Source organism: Canis aureus, chromosome 3, assembly GCF_053574225.1.
Source record: "Canis aureus isolate CA01 chromosome 3, VMU_Caureus_v.1.0, whole genome shotgun sequence".
NCBI classification, from domain to species: Eukaryota; Metazoa; Chordata; class Mammalia; order Carnivora; family Canidae; genus Canis; species Canis aureus.
The window spans coordinates 15,738,556-15,761,783 of NC_135613.1; the positions used below are offsets into that span (position 1 = coordinate 15,738,556).

The window sequence follows — 23,228 nt, forward strand, 5'->3', positions numbered from 1 at the left end:
TGCCTGTGTCTCTGCCTCTCTCTCTCTCTCTCTCTCTCTCTCTGTGACTATCATAAATAAATAAAAAATTAAAAAAAAATACTTTAAAGAAAGTGGTCTGTGAGATATGGAAGTGGCAAAATAGTAGCTTCCACTTTAAAGACACTTCTGTTACAGGTTTTGCTTTTTTGTTTTTTTTTTTAATCACATATCTTTCATTCAGGGTACCTGTCTCTATTAGGGGGAGGTGTTATCCAGTTTTAATAAGCCATCTGAGTGTCTATCTTTGTGATTAATCGGGGCCTAGTGAGGTGACATGTATTAAACAGATGTAGTGCCTGAAATTTATTCACCTTTGGAGTCTGAAACACCTAGCCTTGTGCTAAGCACCTCTTTTTTTTTTTTTTAAAGATTTTATTTATTTATTCATGATAGATAGAGAGAGAGGGAGAGAGAGAGAGAGAGAGAGAGAGGCAGAGGGAGAAGCAGGCTCCACACAGGGAGCCCTATGTGGAACTTGATCCCAGGCCTCAGGCAGGCACTAAACTGCTGAGCCACCCAGGCTTCCCTGTGCTAAGCACCTCTTAGGAGTGCCAGCTCCCGGAACAGCGATGGGGCTCACCACAGCTGTGTGATTTTTATGTTCCTAGCCTGGGTGTGCTTGTCAGCGTACTGGAGGAGGTGGAGACTGGAGGCATGAAATGAGGTACTGTAGATAAACCCAAGCAGCAGAAGTAACCTCCCAGACTCCAGTCTCCCTTTATCCCTTTACCCTTCTGGTGGGCCCAGGAGTGCAGCACAGTGGCAAAGAGCAGTAAGGATCCTCTGTTTGAAAATGGGATTTAACAGTCTGCAAGGTCACAGCTGTGACTTCTTTTGGAGCCTGTGACGTATACGTTGCCATGGCAAAGAGTCAGAGAAAACTAGGGTCTAGTGTGGCGCTGCCACTTCTCTGATTTGGAAGCCACGTCTACCTCCCTAAGCCCATCTTCTCACCTGTAAAGTGGGGCTGATAGCTGTGCCTACCTCATCGGGAGGCTGTAGAATGACATAATTCCTAGTAAGTGCCAAGGCCAGTACCTGGAACATAGTAGGTGTTCGACGCATGTTAGTTAGCTCTTATTATGCAGCAGGGACTATTAGCCCCATTAGATGGAAAAAACTAATGTTCAGGGACCCCACAACAACTTGTTAATAATTAATAATAGCAATAATCATCGAAGGAAACCTCATTATGTGCATGAACTCACCCCCAAGAGGCAGGCATTGACATTATGCCCCATTTTCCTGAGGGAGAAACTGAGGCCGAATGCAGTTACCCTTGTGTTGAGATATGGAAGTGGCAAAATAGTGGCTTCCAATCCTTCAATGTTCATAAGCTTTGACTAATGTCTCTGTGGGCAAAAGTCTCTGCTGGACTCTGCATACTGGATGCTAAGGACTCTGGGATGAGCAGAGCTGGGTACAGACATCACCCAACAACTTCAATGTTACATACTGAATGCTACATGGAGAGAAATATGTGATTCTAACTATGTGAAGACAAAAGGAAAGTGTATTAATTATAGTAGTTTCGGCTGCTTAACCAATGACCCTGAACTTAAACTGACAATGAATATTTATTATCTCATGCAGTCTCTGTGGGTCAGGATTTCAGGAAAGGCTTAGCAGGTTGGTTCTGACTCAGGGTTTCTTATGCAGTTATAGCAAAGTGTCTGTCAGGACTTCAGGTACCGGAAGGTTTGATCAGGGCCAGGGACCTACTTTTAGGATGGTTTGCTCACGGCAAGCAAGGTCTTACTGGCTACTGGCAGGAGACTGCAGTTCTTTACCCTCATGTCACATGGCTGGTGTCCCCAGAGCGAGTGAACCAAGGGAGAACAAGGAGGAAGCCACAATATCTTTTATGATGAGGGCTTGCAAGTCATATTGTCCTTTCCATGATATCCTGCACATTACACAGGCAGCCCTCTTTCGTGTGGGAGGGGATTATGTGAGAGCAAGAATACCAGGCGGCAGAAATCCCTGGGCCATCTTGGAGGCTGGCTACTGCAGCCATCAGCTCTGTTGGGAATTCAGGGAAGACTCTCTGGGAGAGGTTGCACCTGGAACAGCTAAATCGGGAACAAGAATTCTGTAACCTGGGATGGACAGACCTCAAGGAGTCTGTGACCTTGGATGGAGGAAAATTGTTTATTCTAATCAGTGTTTTAAAACTATGGTGATTGATAGACCTACCAGCACATTTTGATATTGAATGCATATTAATGAGGTACAGGTATTATTTTATTATATTTTTATTAATATTTTCATAATTGTATTTCAATATACTTGCCTTTATGATTCCATGTATTTTATTTTATACACCTGAAGAGATTATTCTGGGAAAGAACCAAAGATGTCAAACAGGTCTGTAACACACACAGGAAGGCTAGTGAAGAAGGAGAGTAGCAATCATGTGGTTGAAGGCAGGAAGGGCATTGGAGGCAGAGAACACCGGAGACAAGGGGCAGGCTTCCGTGCATGTGTATTACTAATAGCCTCAAGTCCAAGAAGGGGACGGAGGTAGATGAGCTGTGAATGGAAACAGGGAAAAGTTTAGGCTATAGAACTTGCACTAGATACAGTATGGTAGTGAAAAGGCTGGGGAGAGGGGATCCAAGAAAATGTTTATCTTATTTATGTATTTATTCATGCATTAAGTTGAAGATTATTTTTTGAGACTACATAATCCAGGCACAAATTACAGAATTCAAAGTGGATACAGTGAAAGCCTTCCTCTCATTTACTCACTGCAACTACTCTGAAATGTTCTCTACCCTGGAAGCCACCACCAGCTAATTTTAAATCCTCAGGAAATCATTTTCATGTAAGGGAGTGGTAGTTTAGATTTTTATTTTAAATAGCCGGTTCTGACGAAGGTGCCCACTGCAGACAGTAGACAGGCTTTACAGAGAAGCGGTGGGAGAGGGTGACAGGCAGTGCTAGGAATGTCAAGGAGAGTGTGTTACTCTTTTCTTCCTAAAAGAACTTACCACACATGTGCTGGAGGATCCCACAAGTGCACATAAACACAGTTCATTGTGTTGACGAGTTCAGATTTCCTGTGCAAAACACAGGAGGCAATAGAGCAAAGTGGTTAAGAATATAATACAGACTTTAGACCTGAGAGACCGGGGCATCGTCTCTGCTCTGTGGCCAAGTCTGTGCTCTGTTTGCTAATCTGAACCTTAGTTTTGATCTCTTGTGTAGAGTGGGGCTAATGATACCCACCTCTACGTGTTTGTCACAACGGCGTATGTGATAATGCTGGTAAAAACCTTCATATAATTATGCATATGTTTAAGGTCAGATCTGAAATCAGAGTTGTGCTTCATGGTTGAATTCCAAAATTCTTAAAGTCCACTTCTAAGCACCCAACACAACAATGACAATAGCTGACATCCTGTGATACAATATTTTAGGTTAACAGCTTGCCTTGTGCCAGGCCCTGTGCTGACTGCTTTGGAGTCATTATCTTTTTTTCTTTGTTTCTTTCCTTTTCTTTATGTCCCCTTCCCCTGGTACATTTACATGTGGATGTCTGGCAGGATCTGGGCTGAATCTTGGGCTTCAGGGCCTGGAATCTTTGGAAGAATTTATTTGCAAGATTGCAACAGCTATAGATCAGAGTGACATCTTGGAAACTTTGGCTGTCAAAATAAGACACTCTAAGCAGGTGGTGGAAGACTTTAAACAGAATGGACTCATCACCACAATTTTCAAGTGATGATGGGCAACCTGGCCGCCTCCCTGGAGGGTAATTCTTCTCCCTGTGGGGCAGAAAGTAGCACGGAATGAAGCTAGGCTGAAATAGAATTTTGAGAATGGTATGTCAAGTTAGCAGTTATATTAGTAAAGCTACTTGAAATTTGAGGCCTTTATATGTAAATTAAACAAGTGAAATTTCCAAATGTGAGGGTCTGATTTGAAGATGTCACTGCAATAGAAATGCGCTCTCCAGGGGAGAGTGCCTGCCTATGGCTTAGAAGGAAATGAGCCTTATTACTTAGTCCGAGGACTCTTGTAATAAAACAAAATCACTCTCCCCTAATGCTTCAGGGAATCAAATTCTCTCTCTTTAAAGCAAATGTGGTGGTGCCTGGGTGGCTTGGTTGGTTAAGCATCTGCCTTTGGCTCCAGTCAGGATACCAGAGTTCTGGGATGCAGGCACACTTCTCTCAGGCTCCCTGCTCAGTGGGGAGCCTGCTTCTACCTCTCCCTCTGCCACTCCCTCTGCCTGTTCTTTCTTTCTTTCTTTCTCTCTCTCTCTCTCTCTCTAATAAATAAGTAAATAAGATTAAAAAAATAAAGCAAATATGACAGGAGGCTAACAATTGCTATATCTACCTAGGTGTGTATGTGTTGGGGGTGGTAATATGGACATTCATTTTACTTGTCTCAACTTTTCTCAATGTTTGAAAAATGTCATAATATGGGGCACCTGGGTGGCTCAGTGGCCAAGAATCTGCCTTTGGCTCAGGTCATGATCCCTGGATCCTGGAATTGAGTCCTGCATCAGGCTCCTTGCAGGGAGCCTGCTTCTCCCTCTGCCTATGTCTCTGCCTCTGTCTATGTCTCTTATGAATGAATAAATAAAATCTTTTTAAAAATGTTATAATAAAACATAATGGGGCAAAAGAAATAAAGTAGATCACCAGAAAATGAATAAAAGTAGAACAGACACAGTATCATAGAGAATAAAAAGACAGTACTTTAAAATATATTTAGCTTTATAAACAATTCACTTCTTTTACCTTATTTTTCTAATTTTCTTGTGGAGGAGTAAAAACCCATGGGCATCCATCTGAGGACCGGTATTGGGGACTTTCTGTTCTGGAAAGACAGCACAGGGGGATATTGGTTGAGAGATGAGTTTGGGGCTAGTCCTTTTGTCTGTATTCTAATCTCAGTGCCTGCTGGCTCTTGCTCACTGAGTGACCATGGGCAAGTTACTTAAATTCTGTGTGCCCTAGTTTCTTCATCTGTAAAAACAAGGAATAAGGAAACAGAATGAGGAAAGTTAAGTGACTTGGTCATTGTGACATGAGCTGAGTTTGGTTCCAAAGATAATTACAGGAAACCCTATCACTGAAGCTCACCCTTGTCTTTGTGTACCTGTACATCTTGGTTCACACTTCTCTTAAAACCCTCAAACCATAGTATTTTGTGTGTCTGTAGGTTTTATCCTAATTGACTGATTTCTGAATGCAAGGGGTGTCTCATTTTTCTTGTTTGTTTGTTTTTTTCTCAGACACGTGGCACAATTTTTTCTCACTCTTTGAATGTTTGAATGAATAAGTGAAATCCGAACACACCTTCCTATGTAAGGCCACATTGACCAGGAGACAGTTTTCCCTTGGAATCCCGTTCAGTATTCTTCCTTCCTTAATTGATTACCTTCCATGAGACGTTTGTCAGATGAGTCAGGAATCTTCCCAGGCCTCTGGCACCAAAACATGAAGTTTCATTTCCCAAAGAATGGTGACTTCTGTTAATGCAGGTTTGCAGAATTGTTGGGGTATTTTTGTGTGTGCGAGGGGGCGGCCAATGACCATTATCACAGTAATAATAGAAACGAAAAGAACAGTGGCCCCAGGAATGTTCCATTAAAGCTTATGTTCATGGCGTGAATAATGCCAAATTGCTTTTAGCAATGACTCATCAATATGTGTTTATAAATCATCACTCACTGCATAAATGGTTGCTCAAAGAGAAAAGACAGTTCAAATGTAGAAGCCTTGTCTAGAATGGTCTTTAGTCTTTTAAATTGTGGGCACATAGGGCCATCTGGTGTGCAGTAGTATAACCACACACTAATTTTTTTTTTTTTTTTTAAATCTCCTCACTACCTACCAATGTGATTTAGTTGGCTTTACAAAAGCAAACTATTCTTTAGGCTTTCTTGAGGATCTTGGCTTATTCCCGAACATAAGTGTCCTCAAACCTGTGATAATCTTATGCACTAAGTAGAGCTCACCCTCTTCTAGATCCTTGTAAGACCAAAGTCAAAGCCGTGTGTAAACTCAAGCTCAGGGGGCACAGAACTGTCAGTGCAGAGAGGAAGCCAGTATAGAGAGAGCAGGAGAATGTGAGCTGAGAGCAGGGAGCAAGAGACCATGAAATCTAGGAGAGTTCCCCCAGGCCCTGATAACATTCTAATTTAGCTCATGTGCACCCTGGACATAAACTTTTTGGTAAGTCTCTGTTGCTTGCAATCAAATAAGTTTGACTAAGACAATATCAGTTTGAATGGAGCCCAAAGACTGGAAATCCTAAAATCTGGCATGCCTACTCTCATAAGTCCTCAAATGTCTGTATGTCTTACTCCTTTAACCTTCTGATAGAAGTCACAGATAAAAAGCAGGAAGAGAGTAATAAAATTAGGCCCTCATAAACATCTGGGACCATTATTGGTGTCTGGGCCACTCAACCAGACTTCTGTCAGCCCATGTGTCTCAACTCTGGAGGGGCAAGGAAGTGAAAAAACAGGTGCCCTCAGAGAGTGCTAGAGAACTGGCAATCTGAACCAGCAGGGTCTGAATACTACCATGTAAATCTCTGGCCTTCCTGGCGTGAGATTCCTTTGTCCTAAATAAATCTCAGCATTTAATTTATGAGTTAGTAGGTTTCTTTTTTTTTTTTTTTTTTGGCTTACTGTTCTGCACCAGGGGCACATTGGCAACAGCCTGGAGACTTGTTTGTTGTTACAGCTTGGGGGAGGGGGACACCATTACCATCTAGCAGGTTAGAGGCCAGAGATGCTGCTAAATATCCTACAATGTTCAGGACAACTCTTCCCACAATAAAGAGTTATCTGAGCCCAAATGTCAGTAGTGCTGATACTGAGAAACCCTGATGTTCATGGCAGGAGAAACCTTGAGGGCGTATTTTAAGTGGTAGGAAGAGCAGAGCAGAGGGTTGACCTAGAAGTTGAGAATTTTACTAAGGGGACCAATGCCAAGTTTTGGGAAAGACACCATACTATATCACTACCTGTGCCCTGATGCCGAGTCATAGGCAACAGGTGCCCCTTGAGGCTCTGGTGAGAGCCAGATTTACCTCTGGATAAATCTAAGCAGTCAGTTCTTGAACAGAGCTACATATTATTACTAGAGAGACAAGACTAATCAGTTTGATTCCATTTATTCCTTTCCCCATCATTTGGGGTCATTGTGACCTAATCTCTATTTCAAAGGAATAAATTGGATTGAATGACAGAGACAAGGGGTTAAACTGGAGTCAGCAGAGGAGCAGCATATTAATAAATTATTTAAATGCATACAGGTTGGAGAGTGATGTTTTGGTAGGTCTGAGATGTGATAGTAGATGTGTTAAAACTAAAATATAGCTTAGCTTTTGGTTGGTCCCCTTCAAAGGATAGTAAGTCTTTCACTTCCCTAAAAAGCATGCAGAGCAGGAATCCCAAAGCAATATCAAAATCAGAACTTGAAGACAAGAGGCAACACAGCTTCCTGCCTCCCCGGGCCCCCACCTGCTTAAGTATGTAATTTTAATTAATTAATTAAATTAATCAATCAATCAATTAATTAAAATATGTAATTTTAAAAATAAATAAATTTCAAAAATATGATTTTTTTTTTTTTTTGTGATGGATGCTTGTGTTTTTCCGAGACCTAGACCATGGGAATCCTGGTCAGCAGACTTCCCTGTCATGCTGAGTTGGGGAGCAAGGTTCAATGTGGGAATGTTCTGCAAAACCACTTAGGCAAGGCCAAGGTAAAGATATGCTTCCAGTTTTTGACCCAGGACATTGATAGAATACTTGTAGGTGCTCCAGGAAGACCTGAGAGCGTGCACGTTGTAAATTGGGAGTTTGTTTTTAAACGAGGTTGACTTACAAGAAGACCAGATCTATGGAATCACATTGATTCATTGATGCATTTCAATCAATAAACTTGCAGGTCTAGGTATTTTACTAAGTGCTAGTGATAGAAAGAAGCACAAGATGTGGTTTCGTGTCCTCCGTTCAGGAGTCACAAATAGCTGTGGAATTAGTAACGCTGTCTCAACTGCCAGTTATTTCCCGATTTCCCGGCTCTTCTTCTTCTGTGCCCTCCTCACGGGGAGGGGGAAGGGGGGGTCGGGTCCGAGTACAGGAAAGAGATACGTTTCTGAATTCTTGGCCCAGAATTAAGCGGTCTATAAACGTTGGTCCTTTACGCATCCACAGAATCCCGCTGGGGCTGGGAGCATCTTCTCCAAACCGGGGTGGGAATTTGCTTTTTTTTTTTTTTTTTAAACCCAACCACGTTTTATAGCGTCATGGTTACGTGGGCTACAAAGTGTGTCCGCCAGGCGGGGGATGGGAGGCTCGGGGAGGTCTCAGTCTTCCTAAGGTCCTAGGAGACGAGAGGTCAGAGCCCAGCGGACCAGCCTGGGCATCCCCCGTTGGCTCCGCAGCCCTCTCCTGCGGGGCCTGGCCTACATTTCCCAGGATGCTCGCTGGCAGGAGCCCCCGCAGGATTGGTCAGAACGACGCGGAAGTAATTACGGGTCGCTCAGCAACGGGCGGAGTCCCGGACCGCGACTGGAGGCCCACGCCCCTTCCCCGAAGCTCCGCTCCAGCCCCTGCCTCCCCCGCGGAGCGCCCGCCGGCTTTTACCTCCACCCGAGCGCCGGCGCCGCCTCTCCCGTACTCGCGCCGCCGTTCTCCCGAGGCCCCGCCCCTCTCACGCCGGCGGCTGCCAAACCGCGGAGGACGGATTCTGGCTCCCGGGTTGTCCGAGCGGCTCGGGGCGGCGCAGTGCGCAGGCGCGAGCGTGCGGGTCCCGCGGCGCGCGGCGCTCGGTTGGAGCGGGAGTGAGTGAGTTCCTGGGCGCGGAGACCGGGCACCCGCGGCCGCCCCGGCGCCATGGCAGCCCTGCGCTACGCGGGTCTGGACGACACGGACAGCGAGGACGAGCTGCCCCCGGGCTGGGAGCAGAGAACCACCAAGGACGGCTGGGTTTACTATGCCAAGTAAGGGGCCGCAGGGGGGCCGCCCCTGGAGGGACCCCGCCGCCGGGGACGCCGCCTGCGCGGGGAGGGCCGGGGGGGCGGAGGAGCCTCCCCGGGAGGCCGCCGGGGTCCCGGGGCGGGGCGGCCCCGAGCGCGCCGGGTCCCGCGGGGGGCACCTGGCGGCTCCCAGGAGCGCCCTCTGCTGCCCAGGAGGCGGCGCTGCACGGCGCCCTGGCGGCCCGCAGGCCTCACTCCCTCGCGCAGGAAAACCACCGCAGATGCCAGCTCCTTCCTCGGGGGCCTGGCGGGAGGAGAGCTAGAAGTACGTGTGTCTAAATAAATGTCCTGCTGCAGCTATGGACACCTACATAGACTCGTGTGTGTGTATATACTAGAACTCCCGATGGTGTCCCGCAAAGTTTTGGAAACCCCAGTGCACCCGTTCTCCCTTCCCGTGTTGTGCTACTTTGGGCCCATGAAAGAACCCAGTCACCGTTTTTTGTTTTTTGTTGTTTTTTTTTTTTCCCCCTCCCCACCTGTAAAATGGGTTGATAGAACTTTAATTCAGGCACTGCACGTAGAACACGTAGCCCAGATCTTATAAGTATGCTCTGCTCAGTGACTTGGCTTTTCCTGCTCTCTCTGCAGCTGCGACAGCACCGCCTCAGCCTGAGTATTAGAATCACCTGTCCGTGGACCGAAAAATACAGATTTCAGAGACACCCCCCCCCCCCACCCACCCATGCAGCAGACACCCAGCGTGGGGACTCTGTTTTATAGGCTTTCCCCATAAGGCAGGCTATCCCTTGGCTTTGAGAAACACGGGTGTAAATCAGTGATTTCCAACATCTGGAAGACTTAGGCAAGAGCTTTTCCTTGGTTCCTCCTCCACAGATTCTCATTTAACCGGTTTGGGGCCTCCCCGCCTCCACTGATATGTTGTAAAATCTTCCCAGGAGATTCTTATCTGCCCGGTGTTATGTGAGCCACCACTGTCTTTGGTTGCTTGGTAGAAACAAAACCAGAAAAAAAAAGGGAAAGAGAAAAGAAAGACCTTGGTGAGTTTGTTCATTCAAGACACATTGAGGTTTTATCACGTGCCAGGCTCTTAGCTGAGCACTGGTTGTACTGAGATAAATAAGACCCATTTGTCACCCAGTCTTACAGGGCAGAGTGACACACGGCTTGTTCTGGTGTAGGGTGTGTATAGTGAGCAGCAGCCTGCTAGCACGAGGCATGTGTGGGTAGATGGGGGCACCTCAGGTGAGTGGGGAGAGTTGGCACCTGAGCTGTGCCTCAGCACAAGTCGAAGTGGGCATATTCAGGGCCAGGAGGGCAGCCCAGGAGGAGGCTTCTCTATGGCCCAGGTGCTGGTGCAGGGATGCGATGATTGAGGCAGCCCTTCTGTGCCTCATGGGACAGCTGGGGCTCCATCACCAGGACCCGGGGGTCCACTGAAGGCTTGGAGCCAGGGAGTGCCATTGGATTTATGTCTCTTGAGAGGTGGCTTCTGGCCCTGGAGAATAGGGGCAAGGCTACGGCAGGGAGCATCAGGCTGTTGTAGGGCTCCAGGCAGCTTCTGAGCGCGTGCACTCGCCGTTCCCTCTTCCTGAAGAGCTGCGGGAAGGGCTTTGTCATCCCCCAGAGCTTCAAATACCACCTCCCAGAGACCTTCCCTTGTCCCTGCCCCCTCCTCCCAGCATCTTACCTGAGTCGTGGTACTTGGGCTTGTCTACAATCATCTTAGCCATATTCTTCTCGTTTGCACTCTATCTTCCTTCCCCAGATTGTAAGCTTCATGAGGGCAGGGACCTTTTCTTGTTACCCTCTGAGTCCCCTGTGCTTAGCACCTTGGAGACGTAAAATAAGTCCATGTGGGATGAGTGAATCAGTTCATCCGGTAAAGGGTTCCTTGGGCCTCCCTGAGCAGATGGCATGCTAAGCCCGGGAATGCAAAGGTGCACAGGACTGGCATATGGGCTGTTAGAGCCCTCCTCTGCCTCTTGCTCTATGTGGGGGGTCACCTTCATTCTGGCCACTTACCCTAGGCTCCCTGGCTTCCTTTCAGGTTCGCCTTTCCCTCTGCACCCAACCTTATGTTGGGTGGCCTTTCCCATCTGCTTCCTTCCTTGATGGTGCCCAGTGTCTGGGCTCTTCTTTCACTACGATCTGCACATCCCAGCCAGCTCCTCCGAGAGCTTTCAGGGGATTCATTGGTGCATATATAGTCCCTGAAAAGGCTTTCCTCCCAGCCCTCCCCAGTGTTGGGTCTCACAGTGGCCTGTCTGGCCCCCTTTTTATGCTGAATGTAGTGACAAGGTGTGGCTGAGCCCCAGCTGGGGGTCCCTCTCTCCAGTCCCCCTAGCCCTCTGTTCTTTAGCTCTCCAGGTGGAAGGATGCCTCTGACCAGTCCTAACCCTAGATTCCCAGCAGGCCTCCTTGTTCTGTCCTGACTTGCAAGCATCCTGGTCCTTCTTTTCTCTTAACTCTGGAAGGGTCACTTGTCCTCTCTTGGGGTTTGGGAGCTAAAAGAAGACTGCTCTTTGAGTAGTTCATGTTTTTTAATGGTCTTCCTCTCAACTGCAGCAAGGCTTTCCCCAAGAACAGAGGCTGTAGCTCCCGATGAGACCCTCCTCCCCGACTCATCTTTGCCCCTCTCCTGTTGGCTTCATGTTTTCTCATGTGCCCCACAGAGCACTCAGACCTCAAAGACACACATGTCATAGGGCTCCAGGGCCGACCAGACTGGGCTTTCAAGGGGAGGACATCTGCCACTGAGGGAGACCTGGCCCAGAGAGAGCTGGCGGGCCTTTCCCCTCAGCCCAAGCCAGGAGGTGGTGATGGAAGGACCAGGTCTCAGTGCCGGGGGCTGTCACTGTGGTCAACTGGGCCTTCCTGGGCCCTCAGCGCCCTTTCCTTAGGCCGGGGCCCCTTGGCAGCCAGGGGGACAGCTGGCCTTGCCTGGTCAGGAGAGAGTTCCCTCGTCTACAGGGTTGGCCTTCCTCACAGTCAGCTGTCTCCAAGTTAACTAACTGTATTTCAAGACCAGATTTCTAGAATAGCATACTTGAGAGTGATATCCATGTAATGTGGGTATGAATTTAATTTTGATCCTTTTGGTTTAAATTAAGATCACTGTTAATTATCTCCTTAAATGACAAAAAGCTTTTTGAAGAAGAAAAAATAGAAGAAGGCTTCTGTTTAAAGGAGAGGAAGATAACACTTTGGGGACATGTGTCGTGATTTTCTGTTCATTAAGAAGTCATTTTAGGTTACAATTAGGAACACTTTTTAATTAAGTTTTATATGTAAGTGTTTAATACTTCCATGTGAAAGGCACAGTTCTTAGTTCTTCGCATGTGTTAACTCATTCAGTCCTCAGGAACCCCAAGGAGCAGATGCTGCTCTTATCCCCATTTTACAGATGTGGAGGTTGAACACCTCTTCAAGGGCAGACGGCTGGTGAGCGGGAGAGCCAGAAGTCACGAGCATTTGGGCTCGGAAGTCCTCACTACCAAAGGATGTTTTTTTCTCTTGTGTCAGGCCTCAGATCCTCCCCCAGGGGCACTGTGTCCTTCACAGAACAGTTGGCAATGTCCGGGTTCTGCTGTCACCCCTCTGGCATATTGGCATCTAGTAGGTAGAGACTGAGGATGCAACTCCTCGTCCTGCAGTGCACAGGACAGCCCCCAGAGCAGACAGCGATCTGGCTTGACTGTCAGGGTCGCCAGCGCTAAGAAAGCCTGGCTTAGGCATTTTTTGTCAAAGTCAGAAACATGGGGGTGACTTTTTTTTTTTTTTTTTTTAATTCTTTCAGGGTAGAAAAAAATTGTTCTGAGTATATTTCCCAACTTCTGAAGGCAATTATTCATCCCGCCTAATTGCACTTAGGCAGCTCCTTGGGCCAGGCATGGGGCTGGGTGTCAGGGTTCAGCTGGACGCAGGGCTGCTGCACAGGGGTCAGCGTTACACGCACAGGGGCGCTTTGTGGGTTCTTGAGGGCAGGTCTCTTTTAGAGCTCGGCTCAAAGCTCGTTTGATGCCTGCCTATGGAATGAAAACTCTTAAAATTGGGCAGAGGAAAACATAATCACGCCTGTAAACTTTCTTGAAGAAGGCATGTGGAGCAAAGCAAAGAGCAGGAGCCGGGTATGCTGTTGCTAGCGTCTGCTTTGCTCGATGCTCCTTCAGTTTGCAAGGGGGGGGGCAGTCTCCTTTCCGGGGACTCAGGCTCTCCCCCTCTGCAAGTAGGATTTCATGGTGGTCAGTGTACAATAGACACTGGTCCTTGTTACTGATAACCCTGCATTTGTATGGTGACTTAACTTTTTGCCAATCACTGTCACAAGTAGGGTGTCCCTTATCTTTCCAGCAGCCCTGTGAGGGGGTTGTGGGGCCAGGGAGACTGGCTCACTGATCACAGGCGTGTAGGAGCCCGAAGCGTTGGCCTCCTGAGTCCAGTGTTCACAGAACCCCTGCACTGGCCACTGAGAGTTTGCAAAAATCAGACCTGAAGCCAGCAGGCTTCCAAAAACCTTGTAAAACTTGTAAAATTTTACAGCAGATTCATGCTCTCTATATTTTTTCTTTAAAAAGTAATTGGTAGGGAAGGCATATTCAAATTTTATCATCTAGATGTCAATGATTAATTATCATCTTCTACTTTGGTATGAGTATGAACTTTTAGGAAATCCAGCCTCCCCTTTGAATGCCTCTTGCAACATGCAGCTGCTTCTCTGATTAAGTAATTTTATGTTTTTCTTGATATTTTATCACCTTTTGATGGGTGTCTCTAGTCTGTTATTGGCTCACGATTTTAATTATAACTTGGTGTGCTATTAGTTAAAATGCTAAAATTGCCACAGAAATGAGACTGGTTTGTATATTTGTTTAAAATAATAGGTAGCACTTTTGAGAGTTTTTTATATACCAGGTACTGTATTCAGCCCTTTATAAGCCTTACCTTCATAGCGTTTCCTTGAGAGATCAGTTCTAGGATTATTTCCATTTTGCAGATAGGTAAATTGAGGCTCTGAAGTTGAGTAACTTGGCTAGGTATGTAGTTAGGTAACCTATGGGCCTACCCTACTACATTCTTAAATACCTCTTGGGAACAATTAGGAGTTGGTGATTAAAACGCTTCAAAATTGTATCTCTGGAAAAAATAAATATTCATAATTAATATTTAAATGGCATCTAAATATCAGCGTTGTAAATTAGACTGTAGTTCATCTATCTTGGAATAAACTAAAATAAATACAGGACACTTCTAGATATTCTGAGTGATTCATTGAGTTTCCTAACCCACAATTGGGGTTCCGGCCCATTTCTCTTTCTCATCCTCCACGGCCTGCTCACAAAGACAGGTTTTCAGGAGATTTCCTTGGGCTGCTTCTCCTTCCCACCTAGGGAATTTGACCTGATGTAGACAGTAGCATTTATGTTCTGAATATTTCTTTTCTGATCTCTGGCTTTACTACTCTTGGGAGACAGTGTTTTTTGGGAGGGGAACAAACTTAATGCAGTTGATTAATTTTTAGAAGTGTAACCTTCACTTTCTATTTGTGCATTTTTAACTTTTTTTCCCCCCCTTCAACAGTCACGCTGAGGAGAAGACACAGTGGGAACATCCAAAAACTGGAAAAAGAAAACGAATAGCAGGAGGTTTGTGTGCTATTGTCATAAAGCAAAGAACCTTGCATTTAAAGCATTAATTATTAGATGGCAGATGTGTCACAATCAGGTGACAGGCCGCTCTGTCATTCCTTGAAGGTTCTCTAGGAGGGAGCCATCAAGGAATCAGGCTTTCATGTGGAGGAGCTCATGGGATGTGGCAGGAGGGAGGCCTTGAGAGTGGGGTGGAGTGGTGATGGTGATTGTGCTTTTTTTTTTTTTTTTTAATTTTTTATTTATGATAATCACACACAGAGAGAGAGAGAGGCAGAGACATAGGCAGAGGGAGAAGCAGGCTCCATGCACCGGGAGCCTGATGTGGGATTCGATCCTGGGTCTCCAGGATCGCGCCCTGGGCCAAAGGCAGGCGCCAAACCGCTGCACCACCCAGGGATCCCGATTGTGCTTTTTGTGACAGTCACGGTCGGTACACATGGCCTGAACTGGCCCAATCTGGCTGCTGCTCAGTGGGCTAGGCTTTGGGGTGGGGCTTGGAAGGCATGATGCCTCCTGACCTGGGGCCTGGGCGTCCATTCACCCCACCTGCTGCATGTACACCTGCCAGTCTTCTGTGTTTCAGATTTGCCCTATGGATGGGAACAAGAAACTGATGAGAATGGACAAGTTTTTTTTGTTGAGTAAGTGTCTATATAGAAACTATTCTCATTTTGCTTTTCAATGGGAATTTTAAATTGTAAAAGTAGTATACCTTGAATATAGAAAAAACAGTGGTATATATATATATATTTAATAATTTTTGTATTCTGTAAATCTGCTTTCTTTAAAGAAAAATAGGGAGTGCACTGTGTGAACTGTGTAGGACTCTTTCTCCACACAATGTCTTGTGAGCATTTTCTTATGTATATATTTCTCAAGACACTGATGTTGAATGGCCGTGGAGTATTATTTTGTACAGATATACTGTAATTTATCAAGTTACCTACTGGGCATTGATGTTAAGTTCCTGTGTAACTCTTCGGCCTCTCCCCCCTGAGCCTGTTACAGTGGTGGGCCGGTCAGTGGTCCACCACCAGCTCTGGCGGGGAGCCCAGGTCTCTCTCCATGGTGCACATACTTTCACCGTGGCTTCTTTCAGGCTACCAAGGGGATGTCAGTGAGGAGCCAGGGGAGGTGTGCACATGCACCCGGGCACGCCGGTGCGAGCTGGCTGCTCCGCAGCACTGCTGTGGTGTCTCGCATCGGGCACGTCAACATACTTCTCCAGCAGCTCCGGTTATAAGTAAAATGAAAGTCGTATTCTTCTTGTGTCTTTGTATTTCTAAGTGATAAGTACAGATTTTAAACTATTAAGCAACACACATTACAAAAAAACACCTTTAAATCACAAAATGTCATCTGTTTACTTCTGGAGAGTTAATTCTTAATGGTTTTTAAGATTTTTTTTTTTTTTTTTTTTTTTTTTTTTTTTTGGTTTTTAAGATATTTTTGAGGTCTTTTGCCTCAGATTTCAAGAGTGCATTTACAATGTAAAAAAATTCTGTTACATAGTAGTAACCTATTAATCCATATGTACCAATATATTTTAATTTTATTTCTACAAGACTTAGATCAATTCCCGATCAAAACTACAGTGCTTGGAGGAGATAAGAATATGGTCTTAAAATCATCAGAGTTTCAGAATGTTCAGATTTTTTATCATTTTGAGTTTTCTACCTCCTACCAGTTTTCTTATGCCCTTGCACAGGGTTCAGAGATTTCACTGAAATCTACTGAGAAGAGTGGCTGATAGATCTTACAGCCATATTTACATGAATTAAAAAAAATAAAATCCCAAAGCTGCTTCGCTTTTTTGAGATCTCAGGATACAAGGTAGTGTTTTTTGTATGCCACAGCGCATTTTACAGCAGGCAGTTCTGAAGAAAAGGATTTGATGACTATCTTTCCAGGCAGGAATGTAATCCTTCTGGAGGCCAGAAGATAGACTTAAATGGATGCCAGTTCTTTCTGGGGTTAAGAAGAAACCTTTTTTAGTACCTGAAAAATGAGGTTTGCCTAGCCTAAACTCTAAGATGACCTTATCTTTATAAATGCCTGGGCTCACTGCTTTCTCCTTTTTTTTTTTTTTTTGTTTGCAGCCATATAAATAAAAGAACCACCTATTTGGACCCAAGACTGGCATTTACGGTGGATGATAACCCTACAAAGCCCACCAGCAGGCAGAGGTATGATGGTGGCACCACCGCCATGGAGATCCTTCAGGGCCGGGACTTCACTGGCAAAGTGGTTGTGGTCACCGGAGCTAATTCAGGAATAGGTAAGCCATCACTTAGAGTCATCATTGTTACTTTTTGTCACCTGCTATAATGAAATCCACTTAAATTTGAACAACAAAGTCTTTGAGAGCAATTCTCTAATTTAAAGATGTATTTATAGCCTCTCCTGCTATCGTTTTGTTAAGATCCTGGGCTCTTTTTAAATCCCACTGTTGTAGAAGGCTCTGGAGGGGCTGACCTTGAGTTCTCTGAGAGCTAGACACTCAGCAAAAGACTCTGGCTGTTCGGGTATTTTCAAGGGTTAGAGATGACAGGTTCCCTCTAAGCGTTTCCAGCTTAGCTGTGTGGTGTATGGACACATTTCAATTACCTGGGGTATTGAAACCCAAATTGATTAATGGAATATTGGGAGCAAAAACCTATCATGACTTTGGAACAAAGGATACTGCAGGTTTCAGCTGGTCACTGACAGTATCATTTTCCTTTGGGAACAGGATCTTGTTTCTCTGTAAAGTTGGGGAATTAGTAACCTCTTGATTAATCCTCTTAACTGCCAGCATTTAACTGCAGTGACTGTCACAAATTGATGGCTTCAGGGGGTGTCCTTCCTTCAACGTCCAGGGCTGCCAAAAGCAACAGCGGCAAAGCAGATGCTTGTATAAGAGCTTTCCATGTGATTTTATTCTTACTTTGTTTTGATCTGCTGATGTCAGCATACATACCTGTAAGAACCAGACTGCTCTGAGTAATGATTTGCATTTTCAGGGGAATTTATACAGACAAAACGCAGAATTACATGGGGCTGTTTTCTGGCAAGTTCTCTCTGCCCTCTGACCCCTCCCAGTTCCCCGACTGTCCCTCCTGTTGGCCTTCTCTTTCCTAAGCTTTGTCTCCTCACTCCTCTGTGCATCTCCTCCGCTGTCTCCTCTCTCTATCCTTCTCGAACCTCCAGAAACCTTCCCGGCATTATCAGGGGAAGAACAGGAGGTGAAAATATATTCCATAGCAGAGGGTCTACGGTTTGACAAGCAGTAGTCCCAGAGCAGAACTCATGACTGTACTTGTCCATGAAGGCAGGGAGGGAAATGGAATTTTTGAAAAATTGAAAGGGATTTATTTAAAATCAACTCTTAGAGCTCCTCCTGGGCTCAGAACATGTTCAGTCCAATTTTTCTGAACTTCTGTATTGGGGTGGATTCTATATAATCCTCATCGATATCAAAACTGACGATGCTGTGTTAAAAATAACAGCTGTTTCTCAGTCACCCAAGAAACAATGTGTTGTGTTGATGGCATTGACTACTCTTATATGAGGGTGTGGACCAATACAGTGTAGAATAATTAAGGAAAAATAAATGCTTAAGGACTTAAGTAAAATATTTCTTTTTATGTAACACTCAGTTAACCGGAAAATTAAAAGATCTCATTCCTTTAATATTTTGGCAAGACAGGTTTTTCCTTTATTAGTAAGATACTGGACTATCAGTTATTTTCTGCATAAGCTCAAACTTTGTTCTCTCTGACATTGGGTAGCAGCCCTTTAGATGATCCTAATGCTCTGTCAGAGATTTGCAGCATCTGACTTAATGAATTATGATCCAGGACTAGTTGAGTTGGTTCAGAGTACACGAGGAGCTCTGTTTCGTTGGATCTTTAATCATCAACGGAGGGGATTCGGCATTGAGAATAAGTGTGTTGAATAGAATGGACATGAAACCCTTCAGTGCTCCCACTTCCTCTCAAAGACCTTTCCTTTCTGATGTCCACGATAGACTTTGCGGACGCCACAGGCAGGTTTCTATGGTCCAGTGGATAGGGTGGCAGATTGTAAAGCTTTGAGTGGAAGGAGTGTTGGGCAGGTCTTGGGGCGACCAGCTCTTTCTGTTCAAAACCCACACTTCTTCCTCAGCGCCAGCTTTCCCCCAGAAACTGCCTTTAGAGCTGCTAGCTCACCCCCTCCCTTCTCTACTTGTGGGAAGCATTGGCCTAGGTGGGTGCTAAAGATTTTTATTTTTAATTTTTGAAATAGTATCGCATTGGAAATTCCAAGCAATCAAATCCTCACAAGTCACTTTGCAGCAGTGGTTTCAGGAGCTGAAGAGAGGCAGATAGGCATAAGGCTTTTCGTTGTAAGTAAGTTCGTTTTTTGTATCCTCTGGGGCTGCTTTGAAAGTGCCCTTGCTTGAGTAGGCTGTGGCTCCTAGATAAAGTCCTTCCTTCTCCTGCACTGTGAAACATGTCGATTTATAAATTGCTATCACCAGTTTTCTGCCCATTTCAAGTGAAATAACTGAATGCGGAGTGAATTGGGCATCTTCTTTTCCAAGACTTCTGGGCATTCAGGAGTCATCTTCTATCAGCTTTAATGGTGTTGGTGTTCACTCTCCCTTTGCCACTCAAGGGAGCCTGTTTTCTGTGTATTAGCTGTCCGGCTGTTAGCCTTGTGGGCGTCTGTTCTCTTTGAAGTAGAGTGGGCTGGAACAAAGCATACTAGTATGCTGAGAGTGGTGGCCCTGAGACAAGAAATGTAGGTAACCTCATTTACTTTGCAAAACCTGATTTACTAATGTGGTATTTCCAGTGATTTATTTTTTATTTTTTAAATTCTTCACAGGCATTGCTTGGTTGGAATTGCTATCGGAGAGGCTCTCTGTGGTGGGAGGGGATGATCAGGTGCTAAGAGGGGACAACATTCCTTGATGAGCTTCAGTGTTGCACTAGGATACTGCCCCCTTTGAAGGGTCTCTGAGCAGATTTTGTGTTATTGTCTTCCTCCTCTGGCTGTAAGTGATGTGGAGCTGTCATTAGAATTTTTAGTACATTATAGTACTAATTATATATATATAGCATTTAGAGGGATTCCCACTAAATTCAGCACAGAAATATCAGGGTGATTCTGGAAGATACAAGGATTCTGAGGAGATGTCAGAATAAAGCATTATGAGTTCATGAAGTCGTTTTTACACAGTCTGTAGCTAGGTGTTGATTGGGTTCAGCTGTCTAGATTGTGGGTTGGCGGACTGTGGCTCATGAACTAAATCTGACTGCTGTCTGATTTTGTAACTAAAGTTTTATTGGAACATGGCCACGCCCATTTATTTCCTTTTTTTTTTTTTGTGGTGGTTTTCTTGCTTTCAGCAAAATTGAGTAATTACAGTAGAGGCCATGTGGCCTGCGAAGCCTAAAATATTTACTATCGGTCTCTTTACAGAGAACATTTGCCAGCCCCTGCATTAGGCAATGTAATCCCTTTCAAAGTAGGATTACCCCAACATTCTATATAGTAGCCACAATTTAGATAAAATTTAGATCAATTTGATGCCCTGGGCCGCAGGAAGATTTTGGTGGCATACTTTGTGTCACTGTTGGGGATATCCCACCAATGTCTTATACTCCTTGCTTCAGCCCATTCCACCTTTTTAGGGAGTTATGAGCACTCAGATGTCACCTCCTCAGAAACTAACACTCTTCTCTCCTTGACCTTTGTTCAACCAGCGTTCTGAACCTGAAGACTTTGTAGATTGAGAGCTGTAGCTTGGACCTCTCTCTGTGGAGATCAGCATCTCTGTCCAGGGGGAAGTCATCTCTTCACCCAAAGCTTCTACTAGCAAATCACGAGGCCTGGAACCCCACAGCCCTGACCGCTAACCACTAGAGACGAGGGAGGAACTGATTTCTCTTCATAGAAATTGAGAAATGATTTCTCAGCATAGCGCTGAGCTGGAAGGGGCAGCTGTGTCCCGACTCACTGGACTTAGTGGCTTGCTCGATGGCTCCAATTTGGTAAAAATAAGTGGACACGGTTTCAACCATTTAAGGGTGGTCATTACATACAAACCTTACCGGGAAGTCTCTGGAGAGGGAATGTTTTAGGCTAGGGCATTTCCCTTCACAGAGGATGCCATAGCTGCTTTTCTAGACTCAGCTTGTCAATTGAGCTGATTTGTCTCTGCGTATAAATAGTTCAGTATAAAGTGCTGCCGCCTTGAACCTGGGGCTGACGTGCTCATCAAAGGCAGGATTCTTTTAATGAGGGGTTAATTGAATGTGCCTAAATGTAGGACAGCACCCACCCTGTTGATGGTCTCCTGTTAGCAGGGGCTTTTGTTGGCACTCATGTAGTCTGTTGTAGCAGGCAGACAGAATCATCATCACATTTAAGGAGTAAAATCCAGGTTTTTTCAAATGTCTATTTAAAAACTAGTAACAGGGGGCACCTGGCTGGCTCAGTTGATAGAGCATGTGACTTGATCTTGAGGTCATGGGTTTGTGCCCCAAATTGGGTGTAGAAATTACTTAAAAATAAAAGTCTTAGGAAAAAAGCTAGTAACAAATATGAGCAAATTAAATATTTTCAGTGTAATGTTTATGGGCAATGATGATAAAACTTTCTCCTTGCAGTCTTAAACCACCAGTGGTTAAAATTTGTTAAGTCCCTTCCAGGGTTTATTCAGGATGAAAAATTCCTTTGACCTTTTAAACCTTTTTAACACGGGGCTGCATCAAATGTTGTGCCTTTAGATCAAGGATAGCCTGGTCTGGTTTCGATTTTTGAGCAGGAATAAAACTTTTTTCCCTTTAACAAATACAAGCTGACCACTTTTGTCTTTGCCAGTAAAATGTATTTTAAGACTAACACTTCATTTTTGGATATTTATGTAATGTAATCACCTCCCTAAGTTTTATTACATGGATCCTAATTGTGTACATTTACTTAAATATCAAAATTGATATATTTTGAGATATTAAATGTACCTGCTCAGACTACGACAGTCACCCCTAAATTTGTTCACCTTGAAACAAAATGAAAGTATCACATTTCCATGTAGGAATCCCAAAATGATAGTAGAATGTTGAAATTGTTTGTTTTGGCTTTGAGAGCCCATTTTTTTAAAGCTTGGGGTCTTTTTCCTAAATCATGTGTTGAAATTATAGTGTGGAGCATAGTTGCCATGTTTTTTTATCCTAATTACCAACATGACGAATTCACTTCTGGTGTAAAGTCTACCATTTCTACCATAATACAGGAAGAGTGCTTTTCTTTATGTATTCATTCTTAAGATTTTAAACCCACACTTCAAGATTAGGGACTGGACTAGCTTCCTTTATACCTTCAGTTCTTCGCTCTCTTTTCCACACCTAGTGTTATTAAATTTTGCCTTCTATCCTAAATCATGCAATGACTTCTTTTTTCCCCCTCCCCCATTATTCCAAAAGATCCCATAAATCCAAGGCCATAGACTAACCTACAGTCATTTTCTTGGTCAAAACCTACTCATATGGGATCAGTACACTTGGGATCCTGATGCCTGACAACAATTTCCTTTCTAGTTATCAACAAGACTCAAAATAGTGGGATCTTGGCATTTATCTTCTTTTTAGGAACCTGGTGCTTTGTAGAGGGAAAATTTCTCAATCTAAATAACCTTTTGGGATCCCTGGGTGGTGCAGCGGTTTGGCACCTGCCTTTGGCCCAGGGCACGATCCTGGAGACCCGGGATCGAGTCCCACGTCGGGCTCCCGGTGCATGGAGCCTGCTTCTCCCTCTGTGTCTCTGCCTCTCTCTCTCTCTCTCTCTCTGTGTGTGACTATCATAAATAAATAAAAATAAAAAAAAAATAACCTTTTGAGAGTATATTAAATTAAAAATTAAAAATATTTGTGACCTTGGTGGCTCAGTCTGTTGAGTGGCTGACTCTAGGTTGCGGCTCAGGTCATGATTTCGGGGTCCTGGGATCGAACTGCATGTTGAACTCTGCTCAGTGAGGAGTCTGCTGGAGATTTTTTTCTCTCCCTCTGCCTTTACCCCTCCCCGAGCTCACTCGTTCTCTCTCCAAAATAAATAAAACTTAGAAAAACCAAAAATCCCAGAACATTTGTGCTAAAATATATCCACATATTATAAGTAAAGAGATTTTAAAGTTATTTTGCTATTGAGATTTTTGACAGTACTGGAAAAAGTCCTTTAATGATATTACATAAAATTGAGAATTAGTGCCTTATGAATAAACCATTTTGCAGTTAAATATTCTTAGACATTGAATATCCATGGCGATCACATGATCTAGCTCAGTGGACATGGAGTTGGGTATACTGGAAACCTTAAGAGTATCAGAGAAGCTATATACCTAAAGGAAGAGACTGACTGAAATATCCTAATGAGCTTCACCTCATCATTGATACTCACTAAAAACATTATGCATGAATAACTATATACATAATGACACATAGATCATGTACGCCATATGTGTGTGCCTGATTAGATGTCAAACTTTTTGTCATACGAGAAGAGTTGAATTTTACACTTGCATGTCGGCTAAGGTCTTTATTTGAGTGGCCAGCA

At 44.5% G+C, this 23,228-nt stretch overlaps 2 protein-coding genes and 1 long non-coding RNA gene across 20 annotated transcripts in view; 1 reads left to right on the forward strand and 2 right to left on the reverse strand.

Annotated features, from left to right (window-relative positions):
- Positions 1-2,260: 2,260 nt before the first annotated feature.
- LOC144310198 (uncharacterized) lies at positions 2,261-9,047 on the reverse strand. Of its 4 annotated transcripts, XR_013375877.1 has the most exons (6): positions 7,881-8,620; positions 5,337-5,464; positions 4,776-4,854; positions 3,253-3,791; positions 3,015-3,083; positions 2,261-2,553 (listed from the first exon to the last, which is right to left on the reverse strand). XR_013375877.1 is itself a non-coding variant. In XM_077890929.1 (5 exons), the coding sequence occupies exons 1-2, from the start codon at positions 8,893-8,895 to the stop codon at positions 4,785-4,787; spliced, it is 321 nt and encodes a 106-aa protein (XP_077747055.1). In that variant the 5' UTR covers positions 8,896-9,047; the 3' UTR covers positions 2,261-2,553; positions 3,015-3,083; positions 3,553-3,791; positions 4,776-4,784. The 4 variants fall into 4 exon arrangements, 2 of the variants coding, with proteins under 2 accessions (XP_077747055.1, XP_077747054.1); XR_013375876.1 differs by lacking the exon at positions 5,337-5,464 and having other exon boundaries at positions 7,881-8,618; XM_077890929.1 differs by lacking the exons at positions 5,337-5,464; positions 7,881-8,620 and adding an exon at positions 8,645-9,047 and having other exon boundaries at positions 3,553-3,791.
- Positions 8,763-23,228, forward strand: part of WWOX (WW domain containing oxidoreductase) — a 946,892-nt gene continuing 932,426 nt past the window's right edge. For 3 of the 7 annotated variants that reach the window (XM_077890926.1, XM_077890924.1, XM_077890923.1), the window contains exons 1-4: positions 8,763-9,000; positions 14,578-14,642; positions 15,232-15,289; positions 16,748-16,926. In XM_077890926.1, the coding sequence (XP_077747052.1) occupies positions 8,894-9,000; positions 14,578-14,642; positions 15,232-15,289; positions 16,748-16,926 (409 nt within the window). In that variant the 5' untranslated portion in view covers positions 8,763-8,893. The remainder of the gene's footprint in view (positions 9,001-14,577; positions 14,643-15,231; positions 15,290-16,747; positions 16,927-23,228) is intronic. The other 4 variants (XM_077890920.1, XM_077890921.1, XM_077890925.1 and 1 more) reach the window with 3 other exon arrangements.
- The window catches only part of LOC144310202 (uncharacterized), a 49,931-nt gene continuing 36,473 nt past the window's right edge, over positions 9,771-23,228 (reverse strand). For 5 of the 9 annotated variants that reach the window (XR_013375895.1, XR_013375893.1, XR_013375894.1 and 2 more), the window contains 3 exons: positions 17,416-17,607; positions 15,592-15,930; positions 14,904-15,238 (listed from right to left, as the gene is read on the reverse strand). This is a non-coding gene — a long non-coding RNA (uncharacterized LOC144310202). Of the gene's footprint in view, positions 9,985-10,687; positions 10,830-12,293; positions 13,026-13,941; positions 14,134-14,903; positions 15,239-15,591; positions 15,931-17,415; positions 17,608-23,228 lie in introns of those variants that run through there. The other 4 variants (XR_013375896.1, XR_013375897.1, XR_013375901.1 and 1 more) reach the window with 4 other exon arrangements.